Below are 19733 nucleotides of genomic sequence, written 5' to 3'. Positions count from 1 at the left end.
CACCAATTTTATACCATGTTAATCTTGTCAACTTTGTGCCATTTATTAGATTAGATCAGACAATGTCTTCTGCTTATGTCTGCTGCTAGGCTGTCTGTGAAAATCATATTCTTGTTGATATGAATTTGAAGGTATTTATTTATTTATTTTCTGGTTGTCTTTTAAGGTGGAAATGCCCACCCCCCCCCTTTTTTCTTCTGCAGCTGTTAAATAAGACGTACCCTTAAGATGTTACTTCTGCTTGGAGTAGCTAGCGTTCTACACCAAGTGGAAACTCATTCAGCGTGGTATCAGTCTCAAAGGGCACCACAAGCCTGCTGAGTCACGGTTTTGCTTCAGCATTCTGATAGGTGTGGATGATCGGGAGTGAGCCTTGCCACAGTATAGCGACAGCGAGGAAGCCCACACTTTTACAAAAGTTCATGGAGCCATTTCCTGCCAGATACTGACTGTCCTATCACCCCGCCCCCACTCCCGCACCGCTTCCCATTCGCCCCAGTTCTGCGCTGTGCCTCCATCTCTAATTTGGCTCTGCGAATCCAAACAAACCGCAGGCAAAGATGATGGCCCTGGAGGGTGGGAATAGGTGAGCTCTAGTCTCCGAGCTCCTTATAGGCCAACCTAAAGCTGGTCGCACTCCTCAACTAAAGGACACATTTTTAAATTAAACACCACTTTCTTACAATCTCTCCCTTTGTGACTTTCTCCCGGTACAGTTCGGAGACTGGTGTCTGTCCACTCTCTCTCCCTGTTAGACCCTGAGAACATTCTTCTGGTTTATAATTGTCTATGGTTTTGGAAACAATTCCTTCAGTTACCGCATTTGGGTGTACTTTATGTATTCTGTCAAACTGTTAAATAAAACAAAGGGCTAGCTTTTGACTTAGCTCTCTTGGGAATAAAAAATAACAATCCAGTATAAACATGATCAATCTGTTTCTTTAGTAATTTTTGCATTAAATGTCCTCATAGACATGCATGGCATGCCCTGGTTTTGTTTATATACTAAAAAAAAAAATGCACTGACAGTTTTCAAAAGGAAATAAAGGATGGGTTCTTGCGACAGCTAAGAAAGCATAACCCAAACGGTCAAAAGACAAGAAATGCAAAAAGATATTGATAAATTGTCTGAAAGAAACTCAGTAAGCACAATGGTCACCAGCATTTAATGAAAGCCTTCTGTATGCCAGCCTCCGTTCTGAACAACTCACATATATTCCATGCTATGCCCTTCTCAGAGGCATTCAGGATGAAGCCACTCTGCTCATTGTGAAGAATCAGGCACAGAGCAGTGACGCAGACCCACTGGCCCACTGAAGCTCATTGTCCTAGCCAGCTGCTCTGTTCTTGCAGTGTTAGGTCTAAGTCAGGGTTTCATTGCTGTGAAGTGACACTATGACTAAGGCAACTCTTAAAGGAAAACATTGAACTAGAACGGGCTTACAGTTTCAGAGATTTAGTCCATCATAGTCACGGAGGGAAGCACGGCAGTGAGCAAGCAGACATGATGCTGGAGAAGGAGCTGAGAGTTCTACATCTGCAGGCAGCAGGAAGGGACAGTGACTCTGGGCCAGGCTTGATTGAGCTCCTGAGACATCAAAGCCCGCCCCCTAGTGACACACTTCCTCCAACAAGGCCACACCCACTCCGACGAGGCCACACCTCCTAATAGTGCCACTCACTCCCTATGGGCCTATGGGGGCTATTTTTACACAAACCACCACACAGTGGTTTTGCAAATAAAGCAAGCTATAATAAAGACTCCAAGTCATGTGATTGGTTATGCTCGTATGGTGACAGAATATGAAACACATGGGTTGGGCTTACTGTTAGGTTTGATTCCCGCAAGCCAGTTAAATTATTCCCCAGTAAGCCTGATTTTCTCCTTGATACATTTGATAAGTTTTGCATGTGGCTTATTATTACGTATTGCGTTGGTGTTCTGAGAAGAGTTACAATTTCCCTTTAGGTTTTGATCTGTAACTATGAAAGCTTATAAGCCACCTGTGGTCAATAAGTTTGGAGTAATATCTTCCACTTATCACGAAGAACTCCTGAAATCTATTTTTGAAAGTTCAAACAGAAGAAAGAGTCAAAAACCAAAGTAAGTCTGTGATTTTCTGCCTCTTCGTGGGTGTTCTGATTCACTATAGATGGTCTTAAAAATTAAAAAAAAAAAAGTGAAATTATGAAAAAAAAACCCAACTGCAGTTTTGTAACCGGAGATGAAGAATATAAAAGCTCAATATTTTTAATTAGTTTATTATATTATCAGTTATTGCAAAGAGTTTTGATTTATATTTTACTTGAAATAAATGTTTTCTATGTTTTTTTTGTATAATTTAAACTGCAACTGGATTCAAGAAATGCATGAGCAAAAACTTTTAATAGCGGCCATTTTTAGTTTTTTAGATTTAGACGTGATAGAATGTTTTCCCACTTTGAAATTGCTGGGATACATTTTCTAGAGCGGATGGAAACGCAGAGCTGTTGCCAAGACTTTTCTATCACAACACGTACATCTTTCCTGGGTTTGCTTAATGTTTTTAGTTGTTGTGGCTCTGTTTTTGTCCTACGTCATAAAACCGAGGGGAGGCAGGAAAAGTTATCAATAAACCACGATGAAGATACAACTCATAACATATCATCTAAGAATGGAGTTTTACTGCAAGTCCTGAAAATGCCTGTACCATACCCAATATTCTACCAATCGATCAGATCACCGAGGAGAAGCCATTGGTGTGTCTGAACAGTCAAAGATGCTAGAAATGAGAACAACAGGCCTGGCTACTGTAGACTGTGGTTCTTTTACTCTTAGAAACCTCGCCAGCAGAGGAAAAACAGTTTGTATGAAGATGTTCCTAGGAGGCCTGATTCATCTAAAATTGCAAGTTTTCTAGTGCTCAATACAGGAAGGGCCAAATAGATGAGAGGCAGGGGCAGGCCGTGATGGAACAGATTGGAAGTATCTGTAAGAAAAGCACAACTTTTGTTTTGTCATATTTAAAGGCACTCAACATGGAACTTGGTATTTGTAACTTGTGATGATGTGTCTCATAGTGTGTTTCGTTTACTGGGGACCAGAAATTAACCTGTAGCTTTGACGGCTCAAGGAAGTGCGCGATACAAACTTTACTTATCTGATACAATTCAAGACAGCTGTTCTCTAACTCTTCTTCTGACTGGAGGTAGTCCCTGTAGTTTGATCCGATCACAAATCCGTGGCCCACCCTTACCCTGTCCCCAACACAGTCAGAAAATCATTAAATTTCTTAGCTGTAGAAGCAAGCACATCAGGGTCCCATTCTTCCTCCTTTATTCTCTTACTGAATTGACATTGTCAAGACCACAGAGACATAAATATACATTTCTGCTTTAAAAGGGATACAATTGGAGGTTTAGCCTTATGTAACAAAAAAAATAATAATCTGAGAACTGATCACTCTAGCTAGTGACAATTGATATCGTCTCCCCCTACTCAACCTGTGGTATTCAATGGTCACTGTGGCAAAGGTCGCTGCTAATTGCTCCTCTCCTAGATCCCCTTTCTCATTTTCTCACATTAACAGAATTTTTTTAGTAGGATACACAGCAAAGCATTAAAGCATGCATTTCCCAGATGCTCCGGCTGTTAACGCGACCATGGGTATGACCCCTTTAAGCGAAGTGTTAGCAGAAATTTTGTTATAGTTTAATTTTGCACTCGTTTATAAGGAGAAACACATCTTCTGTCTTCTTATGCTTTGTTGCTTCCTTTGAGTGGGAATTGGGTTGCAACCGCAGTGGCTAGAGCCGACACTTTGGCCCACAAAGGAGCAAGAAAAACCGTGTGGACCTCCTACGCAGACACTCCGGCCTAGATCACATGTCTTGTGTCTTCCACCTGAAAAGGCGATGTCTGTATTGATCACAATAATTTTGCCATTTTATAGCAGTTGAACTGTTTTTATTGTGTTTGAAATGTGTTTCTAATATAGCTCTTGACATTAATTTCTCTGTAACGCAGCGGCCAACCATGCTCTACAGCCCCGTTGTCATCTTGTCTTTACTCTCTTTCCAGATGACTCACTGATTGAACAACTGAGCAATACACTCACTTTTGGACTTTGGACCAGTTGGGTTAGGAGAGAAGATTCACCTTTTACATCCATTTTCCTGGATATTCTCTCTCTCTCTCTCTCTTTCTCTGTCTGTCTGTCTGTCTCTCTCTCTCAAAAAGGTTTATTTGTTTATATGAATACACTGTAGCTATCTTCAGACACACCAGAAGAAGGCATAGGATCCCATTACAGATGGCTGTGAGCCACCATGTGGTTGCTGGGAATTGAACTCAGGACCTCTGGAAGAGCAGCCAGTGCTCTTAACCTGCTGAGCCATCCCTCTAGTCCTTTCCTGGATTCTTACACATTCAAACTTAAAGGAAAGATATGTTCACAAATATCACTGACAAATAATAGTACATTCTGACTCACTGCAATTTCTAACATCCTTGAACTGAACTGAACCTTCTACTTGAACTGAAACAAATTTCATCACTCTCCGGCATACCTCCTCCTGCTGGAGAGAAAACAAACAACCCTTTGCTTTACTGTATTTTTCTCCTTGGATATCACCATCATTCCACACCTTGTGAGCTTATTCCCAAGCAGGGGATGCGTTCTTGACTACATCAGACAGTTCCTTGTGGCATCAGAAGATTACTGCATGTTCAATAGACAAGTCACATGTATTTAGCATTGAACTTCTGCTTTAATCTAACTGATATATTCTACATGTTATATATTGTGATAATTGGATACTTGAGAAGAGAATATTTAATGCTCAAATCTGAATGCTCAGCACTTGATGGTTCAGGAAACCTTTGGGCCTTTCAATATACATTCGAGAAACATGATATGTTTTAAAGCTATGCTTGCCTTACTGTTCTATAAAACACTAGAACTTACTGATTCTCTCTGCCTGTTGGTTGGTACCTGATCTCATCTTTCTCTATCCCCTCTCCTTTCTCCCATTATAGACTTTATGGTCACTCTTCTATTCTCAAACTCGGGGATACAAAGTGTGTTAGCTTCCACATATAACTGAGAATATGTTAGAATATGTTACTGTGTCTAGATTATTCCAATTAGCATAACGTCCCCAGCTCCACCATTGCCGGAGATGACAGGATTTCATTCTTTTTATGTCAGAACAATGTTCCATTTTCCTTCTCTGTTTATTCTACAGAGGCTGCAGGAACCGACAGGTCATCTGATAGTTCCATTTTTAGTTCAGTTCTTTCCACGTTGGTTTATTTTTTAAGAACATTGACATCATTTTCAGCAATGGCTATTCTCCTTTTCTCCTGTCAGCACAGTGAAAAAGAGTATACTTTTCTTCATATTTCACTGATCTCTGTCCCCCCAGCATAGCCATTTGCCAAGGTAAAGTGGCATATTATTATGGCTGGGGATTTCTACTTCTTTGACTATTTGTAATGCTAAGTTTTTTTTTTTTTTCAAATTTGTTGGCTGTTTATGTTTCTTTCATTCTTAAAAAGAAAATATCTATCCAGACCATCTGTTTTATTACGTTGCCTAGTATTACTGTTGTTGACTGTGTTCCTCACACATCATACACATCAGCATACTCATCAGTCCTGGTCACATGATGTTCTTGCAAATGGCTCCCCCTTTCTCTTCTCCCCCTTTTCAGCTTTTCATTCTTTTCTTTGCTGTGCCGAGTAGCGACCTTTTCGTCTCTATTGCTTTTACTGCTTGTGTTTTGGGATGTTATCCAAAAAGTCTTTGCCCTTACCAGTGTTTCGTCCATGTTCTCTCCTAGACTTTCATAAAGTGTTGCATTTAATTTTTTGATCTCTTTTGACTTTGGTCTCATATTTGTGGTCTACCTACTTTTATCTCTGGCATATGGCTGTCTAGTTTTCACAGTACTGTTTCTGGAAGAATCGGTTTTCCCTTCAATATATGCTCTTAGCATCTTTGTGAGAAATCAGTTGGCTGTAAGTACATGAATACATTTCTGTAAGCATGTGAATGTATTTCTGGGGTTTCTGTCCTGTGGATATGTGTGTCAGGAGTTTAGGAAAAGCACGTGGGTTTGAGCCTGTCAGTCATGTTTCCCTTTCAATGAATAATGGGGGATATAAAAAGGATTAAAATGCGTGGGTGGTTTTTCTTTTAGAATTAAATATTTAATATTTATAAGTGTATGTAATGTATGTAGATCCAATCTACCGCGCATTTCCTCCTCTTCAATTCCTCCCCTATCCTTATTCCCCCATACCCTCCTAAAGGTCCTTTCTGAAGCAAAACCTTCCAGGTAAAGTTTGTCTTTGTTATTTAAATACACAAACTCAAAAACTGGTACCCACATAACAAAATCTTCTAAGATTAGTAATAACATTTGAGGATAAGATGACATTATACATAAGACGCTTGGTTGTTTTAAAATGTGCACCATAGAGACAACCTTGAGAGCCCCTGCACTGTTACCCAACCCAGAAGAGAAACTACAAATTCAAGGGCAAACATTTAGAAAGGGAAGCATTTGAAATGTTCTTCTATGTGGGTTTTGCTCAGAATTCAGTCTGCATTCACAACGCTTTCTCCCTACATCCACGTAGAATCCCATTTGGTAGTTACTATTTGAGATGGAGGATTGCTGTTTTCAAAGCTTAACAGACTCGTTGGTTTATTAAGACTGAATCATGAGGCTAAAAGCTGAAAAAATATCAAAACAGAATTAGAGACTACATAAAATGATAGATGATTTTAGAGCTGAGTGTGTGGTCTCTTTAAAGTCTACTGGATATGCACTCAGGTCAAGGATGGGAGAGGGTATTTCCAGTGTCTGACGTCACAAGTCCAGGCCCAAAGCCTGTGATCCAAATGAGATCAATTCAGGGGACTGCTGTGTTCACAGAATAAACTTCTGTGCTCTTCTGTTTTACTGACTCGACTCCTGGTTTATCCTGCTCAGGATATGAGTCTGTCCCAGAATTCCTGCTGCATCTGTAGGAGTCATGGCCACCCAAGGGGCAAAGCTCTTTCATCCTGTTGGCACTTCCTGATTTCTAGAAGTGATATTAACTATAATTTGAAGTTGCTATCTGTTTCAATTCAATTTTTTTAACCTGCTGTGTCAAATTTATATATAAGAGAGTAATCAGTAAGGTTTTTGTCTTTTTAATCCATGTATTGATTAACACCCTGAAAAACATATTTTTAAATTTTTATAATGAAATTACTCTCATATCGATCTCACCAATCCTTTAAACATGAATTTTAATGTCTTTTGGTCTGCACTATTGATATTTATGCAGATATGCATAATTTGGGGATTTTTTCCTCTATTTTTTGTTATCTAGGAGTATGAAGTTTTTTTTTTCATGAATTAGGTACAGTTTCAAACTATGATAGTTACTAAAGAAAAAGATGAAGAAGAAGGAGAAGAAAAAGGAGAAGAAGAAGAAAAAGGAGGAGGAGAAGAAGAGAAGAGGAAGAAGAAGAAGAAGAAAAAGAAGAAGAAGAAGAAAGAAGAAAGAAGAAATAAGGCTACCTTGTAGAACTTTATGCAAAAAGGCATAGCCATGCCTGTTTACTTCATTGAGTACTATGTTTTCAGCATGATCTGAAGGTATCATGATTAAGCAGACAGATGTAATCTGAATATTACTTTCTATCTTAGTTGCTTTTCTATCACTGTGAAGAGAGATCATGACTGAAGAAACCTACAAAACAAAGCATTTACCCGAGGGCTTACTGCTTCAGAGGGTAACTCACTCTCTGTCATGGTCCGTGAGCATGGCAACAGGCATGGTGCTGGAGCAGTAGCTGAGAGTGTACATCTGACCCACAAACCATAGGCAGAGAGAGACAGGGGAGGGCAGGGAGGGCCTGGTGCCTGGCGTGGGATTTTGAAACCTCAATCCTCCCCACCTATGGCACACCATCTCCAACAAGGCCATGAATCCTAATCCTTCCTAAACAGTCGTGAAAATCCCCCAAAGAAGCTACGTTTCCATCTACTGACTAGGATTCCAGTTCAGTGGAGAGGTTGGAAGGTTACAGGTCCAAAGGCTAGTTACCTTATTTTGGGCTAGTTCGAGCATCAGGAGGCTCATATCTGAGAAAGGAATGTGGTCTTAATAACTGTTCTACTGCTGTGAAGAGATGCCATGACAAGTGTCAAAAAACACCATACCACAATGACGTCACCAATTAAGAATTAACCAAGCCGGGCGTTGGTGGTGCACGCCTTTAATCCCAGCACTCGGGAGGCAGAGGCAGTCGGATTTCTGAGTTCGAGGCCAGCCTGCTCTACAGAGTGAGTGCCAGGATAGCCAGGGCTACACAGAGAAACCCTGTCTCGAAAAAACCAAAAAAAAAAAAAAAAAAAAAAAAAAAAAAAAAAAAAAAAAAAAAGAATTAACCAAATAGACAAAGATTTTATCATCATCATCATTAGCAATGGATGGCAAATATATATAAGAAATAATAGAAAAGACAACATAAAAGGAATTGCTACATTTGCGGTGATAAACCATGTCACCGCATTTTAGAACCAATAGAATTTGAAGAACATCTTTTGTAAATTTAGTGGTAGAAGCATTGTGGAAGGTTGGCCCCATTGGTTTATGTATTTAAAACCTGTTTTCCCACCTTTCAATTATACTACAGTATGGTTGGTATAAATTGAAAGTATACTACAGAATAATCGATAAAAACTGCATACATTTGGGGTATTTGACTTAATGTTTCGATGTGAACATACAGTGTTAAGTCTTCATCAACATCAAGCTAGTTAACATTTGTTACCTTACACTGTTGCACTTTTGAAGTTGTGATGGCAGCTATTAGCAGATTCTAAGAAGGAAAATATTGTATCTGTGTTTGTGCTGCTACCAGACACGTCTAGATCTTACTTATCTTGCTTACACAAAACTTTGTGCCACTGAGTGAGATCTCCTCTTCCTCCCCTGGCACTGGCCATCTCCATTCTGATCTCTATTGCTGAGTTTGATATTTAAGGCTCCACATGTGAGTGAGCTCATATGGTATTCATCCTGCACATCATTCTCTCACTCGGTGTGAACGACATCCTCCTGACCATCCACGTTGCCGTGTCAGGATTTTCTCTTGTTTAAAAGAATGAAGAATTCCGTCATTTACACACTCTGCATTTTCTTTATCTGCTCACTATCAGCGGGTCCTTGAGTTATGTGCATAGCTTGACTGTTATGAACAACGCTCCAGTGAACATGGGGGCTGTATATATCCTATTTGGATACTGATTATATTTCTCTTACACCAATGCCCAGAATTAGGATCGTCAGACCAGATGATCGATCTACTTTTACATTTTATCTTGTGAGGCAATGCCACACTGTCCCCCTGATTGCAGTATTGATTTATGTTTCGCAATTGGGGTGCAAGGGCTCACCTTTCTCCTTATCCTATCTGTCACTCTTCTCTCATACATTACATCCTCCCTCCACTCCTCCAATTCCTCTCCCACTTCTGTCTTCTAGATTAACTCCTCTGTTTTCTTAAAACAGACAAACAAACCAACCAACCAACCAACCAACCAGGCATCCTAGGAATATCCACCCAGCATGGCCTAACAAGATATAATAGAACTGGGCACAAACCCTCATCCCATTTCTCCTTCCCAGGAAGACCCATGTGTCCCTCCATGAGCCCCCCTTGTTACTTAGCCTCTCTGGGTCTGTGGATTGCAGCATGATTGTCCTTTACTTAACAGCTAATATACTCTTAGGAGTACAAACCGTGCTTCTTTCTGGATCTGGCTTACCTCACTCAGTATAATCTTTTCTAGTTCTATCCATTTGCCTTCAAACTTCACGATGTCATTGTTTTAACAGTGGAGTAACACTCCATTGTGCAATTGTACCACATATTTTAAATCCATTGCCTGGTTAAGGGACATCTAGGTTGTTTCTAGTTTCTGGCTATTATGAATAAAGCTGCTGTGACCATGGTTGATCAAGTGTCCTTGTAGGATGCCTGAGTGGTATAATTGGATTTTGACGTAGATTGATTCCCAGTTTCCTGAGGAACGATTATATTGATTTCCAAAGTGGCCATACAAGTTTACTCCTACCAGCACTGGAGGAGTGTTTCCCTTGCTGTGCCACTTGTATTTTTGATCTTAGCAATTCTGACAGGGGTAAGATGAAATCTTAAAGTAGTTTTGATTTGCCTTTTCTTGATGGCTAAGGATGTTGGTAGGTCACTGTTGGAGATTGAAGAATCCATATTTGGCCTGATGATAACTTTCGCCCTATGGTACCATGCAGAGTAGCTCTAAGCACCATGAATGTTACTCAGTAGAAGTGTGAAGTCTACAGTTAGGCACCATCGCAATTTCTCTGTGTTTGATGGGATATCTAAGGGCTGTCTTTGGCAATAGGACCTTATAATTTATGAAGAGCAACCACTAGGCTTGGGAATAGCCAGAGATGTTTGTGAGGTTTCTGGGTGGCCTCTTTGTCTAACAACTCAACTATATGCAACCCATTGTGAACAGAAGGCTTCAGTAGATGATAAGGGATGTCTAGTTGGAACATGGTCTTCCCCATTATTTGATGATGACTCCAGTTATATTCCTTATATTGTGGGTTTCTATGTGAAGTCGAAGATTTTTTTGTTTTTTCAATTTCTGTGAAGAATTGTGTTGGAATTACATTGAGTAGGTAGATTGCTTTTGGTAGGATGGCCATTTTCACTATATCAATGCTTCTGCCAAAACCACCAACTGTAGACTTACAGAATGCCTTATCCACCCTCGCTGTACTCCATACAGTATTGCTTCTGATCAAGAAATTCACCTTTTTAGTCAGCAAAGTGTGACATAGGGCCCGTGATCATGACTCCACTGGTCCTACTAAGTTCTCTGCCATCTTGAAGCAGCTGGCCTGATAGAACGATGAGATAGATTTTTGAAGACATAGTTCCAGTGCTAGTTAAGTGGCAATAGCCTGGAGGGCTGGGGCAGGGTTTTCCAGAAAGCAGTATATGTTTTGAATCAACATCTAATATATGGTATGGTTTTTCCCCATAGCTAGGATTTATAGGTTCAGGGTGGGAGAGGCAATAGTTCCATTCACCATCACCCTAGTAGCTAAGAAACATTTTGCTTACTGTTCCTGTGTTTTTAAATTCTTCTGGCCCAGGTTTAATTTCAGAGTGGGGAAAGGTTCTTCCAGGAGCCACGGGAAACATTCCATTGAAGTGGAAGGTCAGACTCCCACCCCCACCCCTGTGACTTTGGGCTTCTGATGCCCTTAAACCAGCAGGCTAAGAAAGGAATAACAATGGTAGAAGGGGTGATAGATCCAGGTTACCAAGAAGAAATTGTATTACCTCTCTGTAATGGAGCTAAGAAAGATTATGTCTGGAGTGCATGAAATCCTTTAGGATGTCTCGTTGGTGTTGCCATATCCTGTGATTAAAAAATCTATGTGAAACGACAGCAACCTAACCCAGGCAGGATGGTAAAGACACAGACCCTTCAGGAATGAAGGTGTGGTTCACTTGGAAAAGAACCAAGACCTGCCAAGGTGCTTGCTGAGGGTGGAGGAATGAGGGTGTGAGAAGTCTGGGCACGGAGTGTCCTAGTTATATATATGAAGAATCCTGGAGGTTGTGGGAAGCTATGCATGGGTGAGTTCACCCTGCTAACATTAAGAAAGGACTGTGAAGATAAGCACCAACTGTTGATCTCGGCTGCCCCTGACAGGTATGGTTTGAAGCAGTAGTGTTGGGTATTGGTGGTGCTGTAAACGTTTGCTTTGTCATCAACAACACACTTATGTTCATACTTCAAAAACTAGTCCCTAATGAGAACATCAAAACAACCAAAGGCTGACCTTTATCTCTGATAACTGCCACAGAGCCTTGTGTAAATTGGAAAATTAAATCAATTTTGGATTCTTCATGTAGATGCTTCAAGTGGATTAAAAAAAAAACAATACAAAAAAACAAAACCTAAGAGAAACCAAACAGAAAAATACCTCGCACCATTCCCAATAGCAACGAGAAAAGACTGTTCAGCTTGTCTCCCCTGTGTCGAACCAACAGCACCTTATATGTAGAAAGTCCAACATGGAGTTACTCACTTTCCAGCTACACCTCCAGTGGACTGTGCAAGCCCAAAGACTTCACTTCTTCCCAGATTGCTCAGGATGCTCCGTGAGGGGGAGGATGTGTGGCCGTCCGACCTCTGCATCTTTAATGCATACTTTAGTGCCTGACACAGGGGTGCTTAGGATGGTGTCAGAGAATTGTTTAGATCACTAACTATTCTTCAAGCTCTCTGTATGCAGTTCCAGTTTGCAGAACGTCTTGTCATTCTCTCTGCTGAGTCTGAGACTGTGCCCCATTGCCATTAGCTTTTGGCATATCTTTCTGCTTAGAAGGATGATAATTTATTCGGTGGCAACATTAGATTTTTTTCTACACCCCCACAGAACAATTAATTTAGCAAATTCTGAATACAGTAAGCCATAAATAAATGTGTTTATGTTTCTCCAGATCTTTCCTAGTAACACAATTCCAACAGTTATTCAACTGCAAAAAGTATAATTCATTGACGTTACCAACTTCATAATATTTTCTTGATTTTTTTCTTTTTTTGAGATTGATGGGAGAAAAATCTCAGTTCACAGTCCCCATTAGCCGGGAATTTGCTTTGTACCCTATTCTGGTCTCTAACTCACACACTCTGCCCTGCACCCCAACCTCCAAAATGTTAACATGCCTGACCTAACCTCATGGTTGTTTTGAGAGCAGCATTGAGCCACAGTCACCTTCAGTTCCAAAGAGTCTGTCAACACCGTACTCACTGTCTCATAAAACCACAACCTATTTCTCCTACTTCTCTTAAGATAATTCCCCTTTTGTTGCACCAGGCCCCTCTCATGTTTAAAGCTAAGAATTGATATGAACTGATGGTGCCAAAGTAGAGATATCTAACTTGAATCTTCCTCCTGTTGCTGAAGTTTATTATTATTATTATTATTATTATTATTATTATTATTATTAGGTATTTTCTTCATTTACATTTCCAATGCTATCCGAAAAGTCCCCAATACCTTCCCCCACCCACTCCCCTACCCACCCACTCCCACTTCTTGGCCCTGGTGTTCCCTTGTACTGAGGCATATAAAGTTTGCAAGACCAATGGGCCTCTCTTTCCACTGACGGCCGACTAGGCCATTTTCTGATTCATATGTAGCTAGAGACACAAGCTCCGGGGTACTGGTTAGTTCATATTGTTGTTCCACCTATAGGGTTGCAGATCCCTTTAGCTCCTTGGGTACTTTCTCTAGCTCCTCCATTGGGAGCCCTGTGATCCATCCAATAGATGACTGTGAGCATCCACTTCTGTGTTTGCTAGGACCCAGCATAGTCTCACAAGAGACAGCTATATCAGGGTCCTTTCAGCAAAATCTTGCTAGTGTATGCAATGGTGTCAGCGTTTGGAGGCTGATTATGGGATGGATCCCCGGGTATGGCAGTCTCCAGATGGTCCATCCTTTCGTCTCAGCTCCAAACAATGTCTCTGTAACTCCTTCCATGGGTGTTTTGTTCCCAATTCTAAGGGGCAAAGTGTCCACACTTTGGTCTTCGTTCTTCTTAAGTTTCATGTGTTTTGCAAATTGTATCTTATATTTTGGGTATTCTAAGTTTCTGGGCTAATATCCACTTATCAGTGAGTACATATCATGTGAGTTCTTTTGTGATTGGGTTACCTCACTCAGGATGATGCCCTCCAGGTCCATCTATTTGCCTAGGAATTTCAAAAATTCACTGAAGTTTATTTATTGTGACGGTTTGAATGTGCTCGGCCAGGAAGTGGTGCTATTAGGGGTGTGACCTTGTTGGAGTAGGTGTGGTCTTATTGGAGGAAGTGTCACTGTGGGAATGGGCTTTGAGACCCTCCTCCTAGTGACCTGGAAGGCAGTCTGCTTCTGGCTTCCTTTCCATGAAGATATAGAACTTTTTGGCTCCTCTTATACCATGCCTGCTCCTGCCTTGATGATAATGGAGGGAACCAAACCTCTGAACCTATAAGCCAGCCTCAATTAAATGTCCTTTATAAGAGTTGCTTTGGTCATGGCGTCTCCCACAGCAATGGAAATCCTGACTAAGACCTATACCAAGTGTTATGCTTCCATCTCCATTTGTCCGACTGTTGTCATCTCAAAACATGTCTAATACTGAACTTACTCTCTACCCTTACATCCAATCTGTACCTCTAACAGTTTGCACTGCTTCAGTCAGTAGCAATTCTGTCTTTCCAGTGGGGCAGTTGAATCACGACTTCCCCCTTCCTTAAGCTTGATGGATAACTCTTTGGCCAGTCTAATGTAAAGCATATACATTATCCACATGGTCATCTTTACTTACATTGCCACTCTTCTGGTCTAAACCATCATCATCTCTTGTCTAGGCATACATGTGACTATCCCTGTAGATGCGCCCCAGGTCCTCCCCTCCAGCTCTCAGCAGACCATTAAAACAAGGACACAAAGGCTCCCTACACAAAGGCTCCCTAGTCCCGCCTCTCTTCTTGCAGATGCCCTGCAATGACACCCTCTCTGGCAGCGTCATCATGGCTACTTGCTCATAGCTGAATTTACTCCATATATCTTTTCTCCCTCAATACTTCACTGTAGTCACAGTTGTACTGAATCCGTATGGCGTGAATAAAGATTTAGCATACATGGGAGCATAATTGAAGCTATACTTGATTTCACCTATGAAGAAAACATCCAAAAGCCTGCTGGTAACCATCTCAGGAATGTTTTTCACAGGACAAAAGGCCTTTGGAAATGAAAATTTATTTTCTCAAGCAAAGAATGGGTCTAGGTTATCTGCTCAGGTATATTGGACGCTACTGATCTTGTTTGTATGAGAAACATAATTAAAAAGTAAAGTGCTTCCCCCAGAACATTGTTATGCTTACCCACCAGAAGATGATTAATTAAAATTAGATGATAGCTATAATTATTGTTTTTCTGCACAGGCCATCATTTTCAATTACCAAAGAATTCATATTGAGATTCAACCACACAGATAATCCAGCAGAGGAGGAAGAACTGTTGGAACAAGCCAGGAGACTCATCGTCAGGTCTAAGGTAAGGGTTGCTGCTCTGGTTACATGGCATGTGAACTTCATTTTCCAGTTGGTAAATGCTTACCTGTTGTACAATATTGAAAGAAGAAAGAAGAATGTGGGGATAGTCAGCTACCTTTAAGTGAGAGTAAGCAGCACTAAAACATTAATGTTATAATGAAATAATTGAAGGTCAAATAATTTTGGGGAAGGGATGCACATAAACAAAGGGATGCACATAGATGAAGGGATGCATATAAACAAAGGGATGCACATAGATGAAGGGATGCACATAGATGAAGGGATGCATATAAACAAAGGGATGCACATAGGTGAAGGGATGCACATAAATGAAGGGATGGATATTTCCATATGCTGTTTTCCTGTTTCCCCATCACAGAGGAAGTTGGGCCTCAAGACACTGGGCTCTGGGAAGCACGTGCATCTTCCGACTGCATGGGCTGAGGTCATCTATCTGGCTCAGTGCAAAGGGGAGATCCAAGATGGTATGTATGTGGATGCAACTGCAGACAAACCCCAAGTGTCCATGGATTCAGGAAGAGATGACTTGAGAATTTAAAGTAGAGTTTTAGAAAATTTAAAGTGACTAACTTTAAAGTGGTAAATTTAAAGTAAGTAATTTTTCATTTTCCATCAAAAAGTCTCATGATGTTCCTTTATCAAAGTTCCTCTGTAATTCCGAGTTTACGACCTTGACTGTTAAACTTTTAAATTACAAAATAGGGTTTGAAAGCTTTCTCTCAGCCGGATGATGGTGGCACAGGTCTTTAATTACAACATTTGGAAGGCAGAGGCAGGCAGATCTCTGTGAGTTCAAGATCTGCCTGATCTACAGAGCAAGTTCCAGGACGGCCAAAGCTACACAGAGAAATCCTATCCTAAAAACAAAACAAAAACCGAACCAAACCAAAACAAAAGCTTTTTCTCAGTATAGTCTTAACTATCTTTCTCCTAATGTTGGTAATGAATTTAAAAGTCACTGTATACTGTCTTTGAGTAAGTCTACCTGCAGTGGTTACCTAAATAAAGGTGTTTATGTACATTATAGCCTTTACTTATAAAACGTCAATCAGATGGCCGTTGGCTTGGCTTTTTCCCTTCTGTTTTAAAGCAGAAAGTGTTACTCATAGCCCTTTATCTGGTACTTCTCACTTACATGGCTTCTTTCAAGCAACTTCCAACTAATCTAAAAAGGAAATTAAATAACATCATTTTTAAGGGGATAAAATTCCTTCTCTCGTTAAACTAAACGTTATATGTGTGCCTTATAAAATGAGTTTGGGGATGTTAACTGCTGAGGTCAGAGGATATTTCTCGAGGAAATTGGGATTTGTAACGATGCCTGAGAGCTCAAGAACTCGGAGAAAGAAACACGTTTTGCACTTAACTTATTTTTATGGCCCCCGCAATTCAGCTCTGCCACCTCTATCAGTTGTTTAAGAGATACTGTGGTGTGAGGCCTCCTGGTTTACCACCAACCATCTTCATTGCTACCTGGGGAGAAGGGGGATGGAAATGAGGGAAAGGGAGGGGAAGAGGGGCGTGGCGTGTGGGAAGAGGGGCGTGGTGTGGGAAGAGGGGCAGGGCATGGGGAGGAAGGTTAGGTAAACAATGAGGACATGTTTCCTTTGGGGATTTGGCCTCGGAACTCACACACAGTCACTTTTTCTGGGTTCTATTGATTGAAGCAGTCACTAGGCCTGCTGAGGTTTGAGATGACTCTCACTGGGAAGGCTGGAGAGCATTTGAGTACAAAGAAACCCTGAATCAGACGGACAAACACCTAATCGGAAGATGTTAAGTATAATATGCAGAAAGCCAGGGTTAATTTTTCAATGACACAATTTCACTTCGTTCCCGTTTCAGAAGCTTTAAATATGCTCCACGCCTCCTTGGACCACGTCTCCTTTGATCACGATCAGCTTCCTGCCCTGTTTTTTCTTGCGGAATCAGTTTTATATCGACTCTGTTGCGATGCATTCATGAAGGGATATTTATATTCAGTTGAGATAAAACTGGTGAAGGTATGTTTTCAATTTTAATTGTTACAGGAGCGAGTGATAGGAGACTAAGTGCTGTCTGCTTTGGGATCAAACAAGACCGGCGCTTAAGAAGGGTGGTTTAATGATCTTTGAGCATGACTAGCAGGTTGCTGCTGGGTGAAATAGGCAAAAGATGAAATAGTTTGAGAAAATAGAATTTCACGAACTGTGTAAGAATATAATTATGTAAACATTGTCATACCGCGGTTCTAAGTATACAAAGATTTTCTTTTAAGGATAAAAAAGGATTTATTTCATTTTATGTGTATGAATCATTTGCTCTGTGTATGAATCATGTGTCTGTGTACTGTGTATGTGTTCATGCATGTGTGTGTGTGTGTATTGTGTGAGTGTATGTGTGTGAGTGATGTGCGAGTGTGTGTCTGTGCACATGTGCATGTGTGTATGTGCATATGTGTGTGCATGTGTGTATGAGTGTGTGTATGTATGTGTCTGTCTGTATTTCTGTGCATTTGTGTGTGTGCACATGTGTATGTGTATATGTGTGCATGTGTGTGTAAGTGTGTGTGTATATGCATATAGGTGATCATGAGTATGTATATATGTGTGTGTATATATGAATGTATGTGTGTGAGTGTGCATATGTATGTATGCATGTTTGTGTATGTGTACATGTGCGTATAGGTGTTCATAAGTATGTGTATGTATGAATGTGTGTGTGTGTGTGTAGTGCTCTCAGAGACTAGATGAGGGAATTGGATCCTCTGGACCTGCAGTTGCAGACTCTAGTTGTGAGCTTCCATGTAGGTGACAGAAACTGAACCCATGTCCTCTTAACCACCAAACTCTCTTTCTAGCCCTTTCTTTTAGGGATTTAAAAACAAACAAACAAACAAACAAAAAAACCATGCTATGTTCTTTATTTTGACCTTCTGAGAAATAACCTTCATTTCAATTCGATGCACGTGGCCCTGTCGGCGCTCTGTCATGATAGAGTGATTCAGCAGGGAGCCGTCATCAGATGGGTCATGCTCTGGAAAGTCTTTAGTCAAATGCTTCCAATGTTTGTAATAGCCAGTTGACACGGAAACAGTTGATGTGGGAAAAATTTATTATAAAAATAATTTTAAGAGTAACTGGTAGTCTTATTGCAAATAAATTAGGCTTAAATAATGGTTTCATTATTACAAAAAAGGAAAGAAAGATTAGGAAGATTTCCTTAAGAATTCAGTGCCATCTGTCTCTACAACAAGCAAAACTGATTGAGCAAAATATGCATTTTACAGCTTTGGTCACAAGAGAGTATTCCCAGATCTATCCACCACTGGGGAGTTTTCGGGAGATAACTATATTTAGTCTTGGAGCTTTCTGAACATGTTAGGAGTAAAAGGCAGAATGTTAGGAAACCTCAGATAAACTAACTGCCTAAGCAGAGACCTGGAATCCTGAGTAGAACGAAAGACTTAACACGCCAAGACTCATGTGTGGTGAGATTGTTATGATCTTTTAAAAATTTTATTTATTTTATGTATATGAGTACACTGTTGCTGTCTTCAGACACACCAGAAGAGGGCGTCTGATTCCATTACAGATGGTTGTGAGCCACCATGTGGTTGCTGGGAATTGAACTCAGGACCTCTGAAAGAGCAGTCAGTGCTCTTAACCACTGAGTCATCTCTCCAGCCCTGATTATAATGATTTAATTTTTTTTTTGTATTTTTTGAACTGCTCATTATAGAGACACATTTATATTTGAAAATATGAAAACAGATCAGAATCTAACTATAGATACAGGTGTGACACAGAAATTACCCGTGTGCATGTTCATAATGAAAGAGGTCAAATGGAAATGTGCAGCGTAGGCCCACAAGTCCACTGTCTGTGCTGCTCCAGCGACCCCACTTCCTGCCTTGACCTAGTTTTATGCAGAGGAAAAGTGATTTCGAAGCACAGCCTCTTTTTGGATGTTTTGCCTCTTCATCAAAGTAAATCCATCATCTAAATTTTGAAGCACTTTGATAGCTTCTCATCTTCAGATTAAACAATTCTCGCAGGTAGCTTCTCATCTTCAGGTTAAACAATTCTCGCAGGTTCTTGTGGCAGCTCTAAATGACCAGCGTGTGACTGTGTACGTTGCACGATGATAAATGTGTGGGAGACATATGCTGACTTTTTATGTCTTACGGTGTATGGGTCATAGTAGCTTCTGTTTTGAACATCGGTGAAAACATTGTGTCACGGGGAACTGAAATAACTTACCATTTCAGCAGGAGATGTTTTGAAAACCTAGACAGATACTGTAGACCAGAAAGTTCAGTGGGCTCTCAGCCATGACACCACAATTTAAAAGCTAGCTCTCTCTCTCTCTCTCTCTCTCTCTCTCTCTCTCTCTCTCTCTCTTGAGCTAATACAAACTAATCAGTGGAAATAGCATGCCCTGAGTCCCAAAGCCTTCCTGGTTTTCAGAGAATTCTCTTTATGAAACAAGAAGCCTATTGGAAACCTTCCTTTTGCTATTTCCTTTTGATAGAAGATGTTATCAAAAGGTAACGTTACTGGTGCTTT

General features: G+C 40.6%; 1 protein-coding gene across 7 annotated transcripts in view; it reads left to right on the top strand.

The window, feature by feature from the left end:
• Positions 1 to 19733, top strand: part of Tmem232 (transmembrane protein 232) — a 239165-nt gene that overhangs the window by 38883 nt on the left and 180549 nt on the right. For 5 of the 7 annotated variants that reach the window (XM_021149603.1, XM_021149604.1, XM_021149606.1 and 2 more), the window contains 4 exons: positions 1970 to 2104; positions 15055 to 15166; positions 15545 to 15650; positions 17032 to 17189. In XM_021149603.1, coding sequence (XP_021005262.1) covers positions 1986 to 2104; positions 15055 to 15166; positions 15545 to 15650; positions 17032 to 17189 — 495 coding nt within the window. In that variant the 5' untranslated portion in view covers positions 1970 to 1985. The remainder of the gene's footprint in view (positions 1 to 1969; positions 2105 to 15054; positions 15167 to 15544; positions 15651 to 17031; positions 17190 to 19733) is intronic. The other 2 variants (XM_021149610.1, XM_021149609.1) reach the window with 1 other exon arrangement.

The sequence above is a fragment of the Mus caroli genome, chromosome 17 (assembly GCF_900094665.2).
Source record: "Mus caroli chromosome 17, CAROLI_EIJ_v1.1, whole genome shotgun sequence".
NCBI lineage: Eukaryota > Metazoa > Chordata > Mammalia > Rodentia > Muridae > Mus > Mus caroli.
Note: the sequence above shows the minus strand (reverse complement) of the source record. Positions and strands in the feature narration are given on the sequence as shown.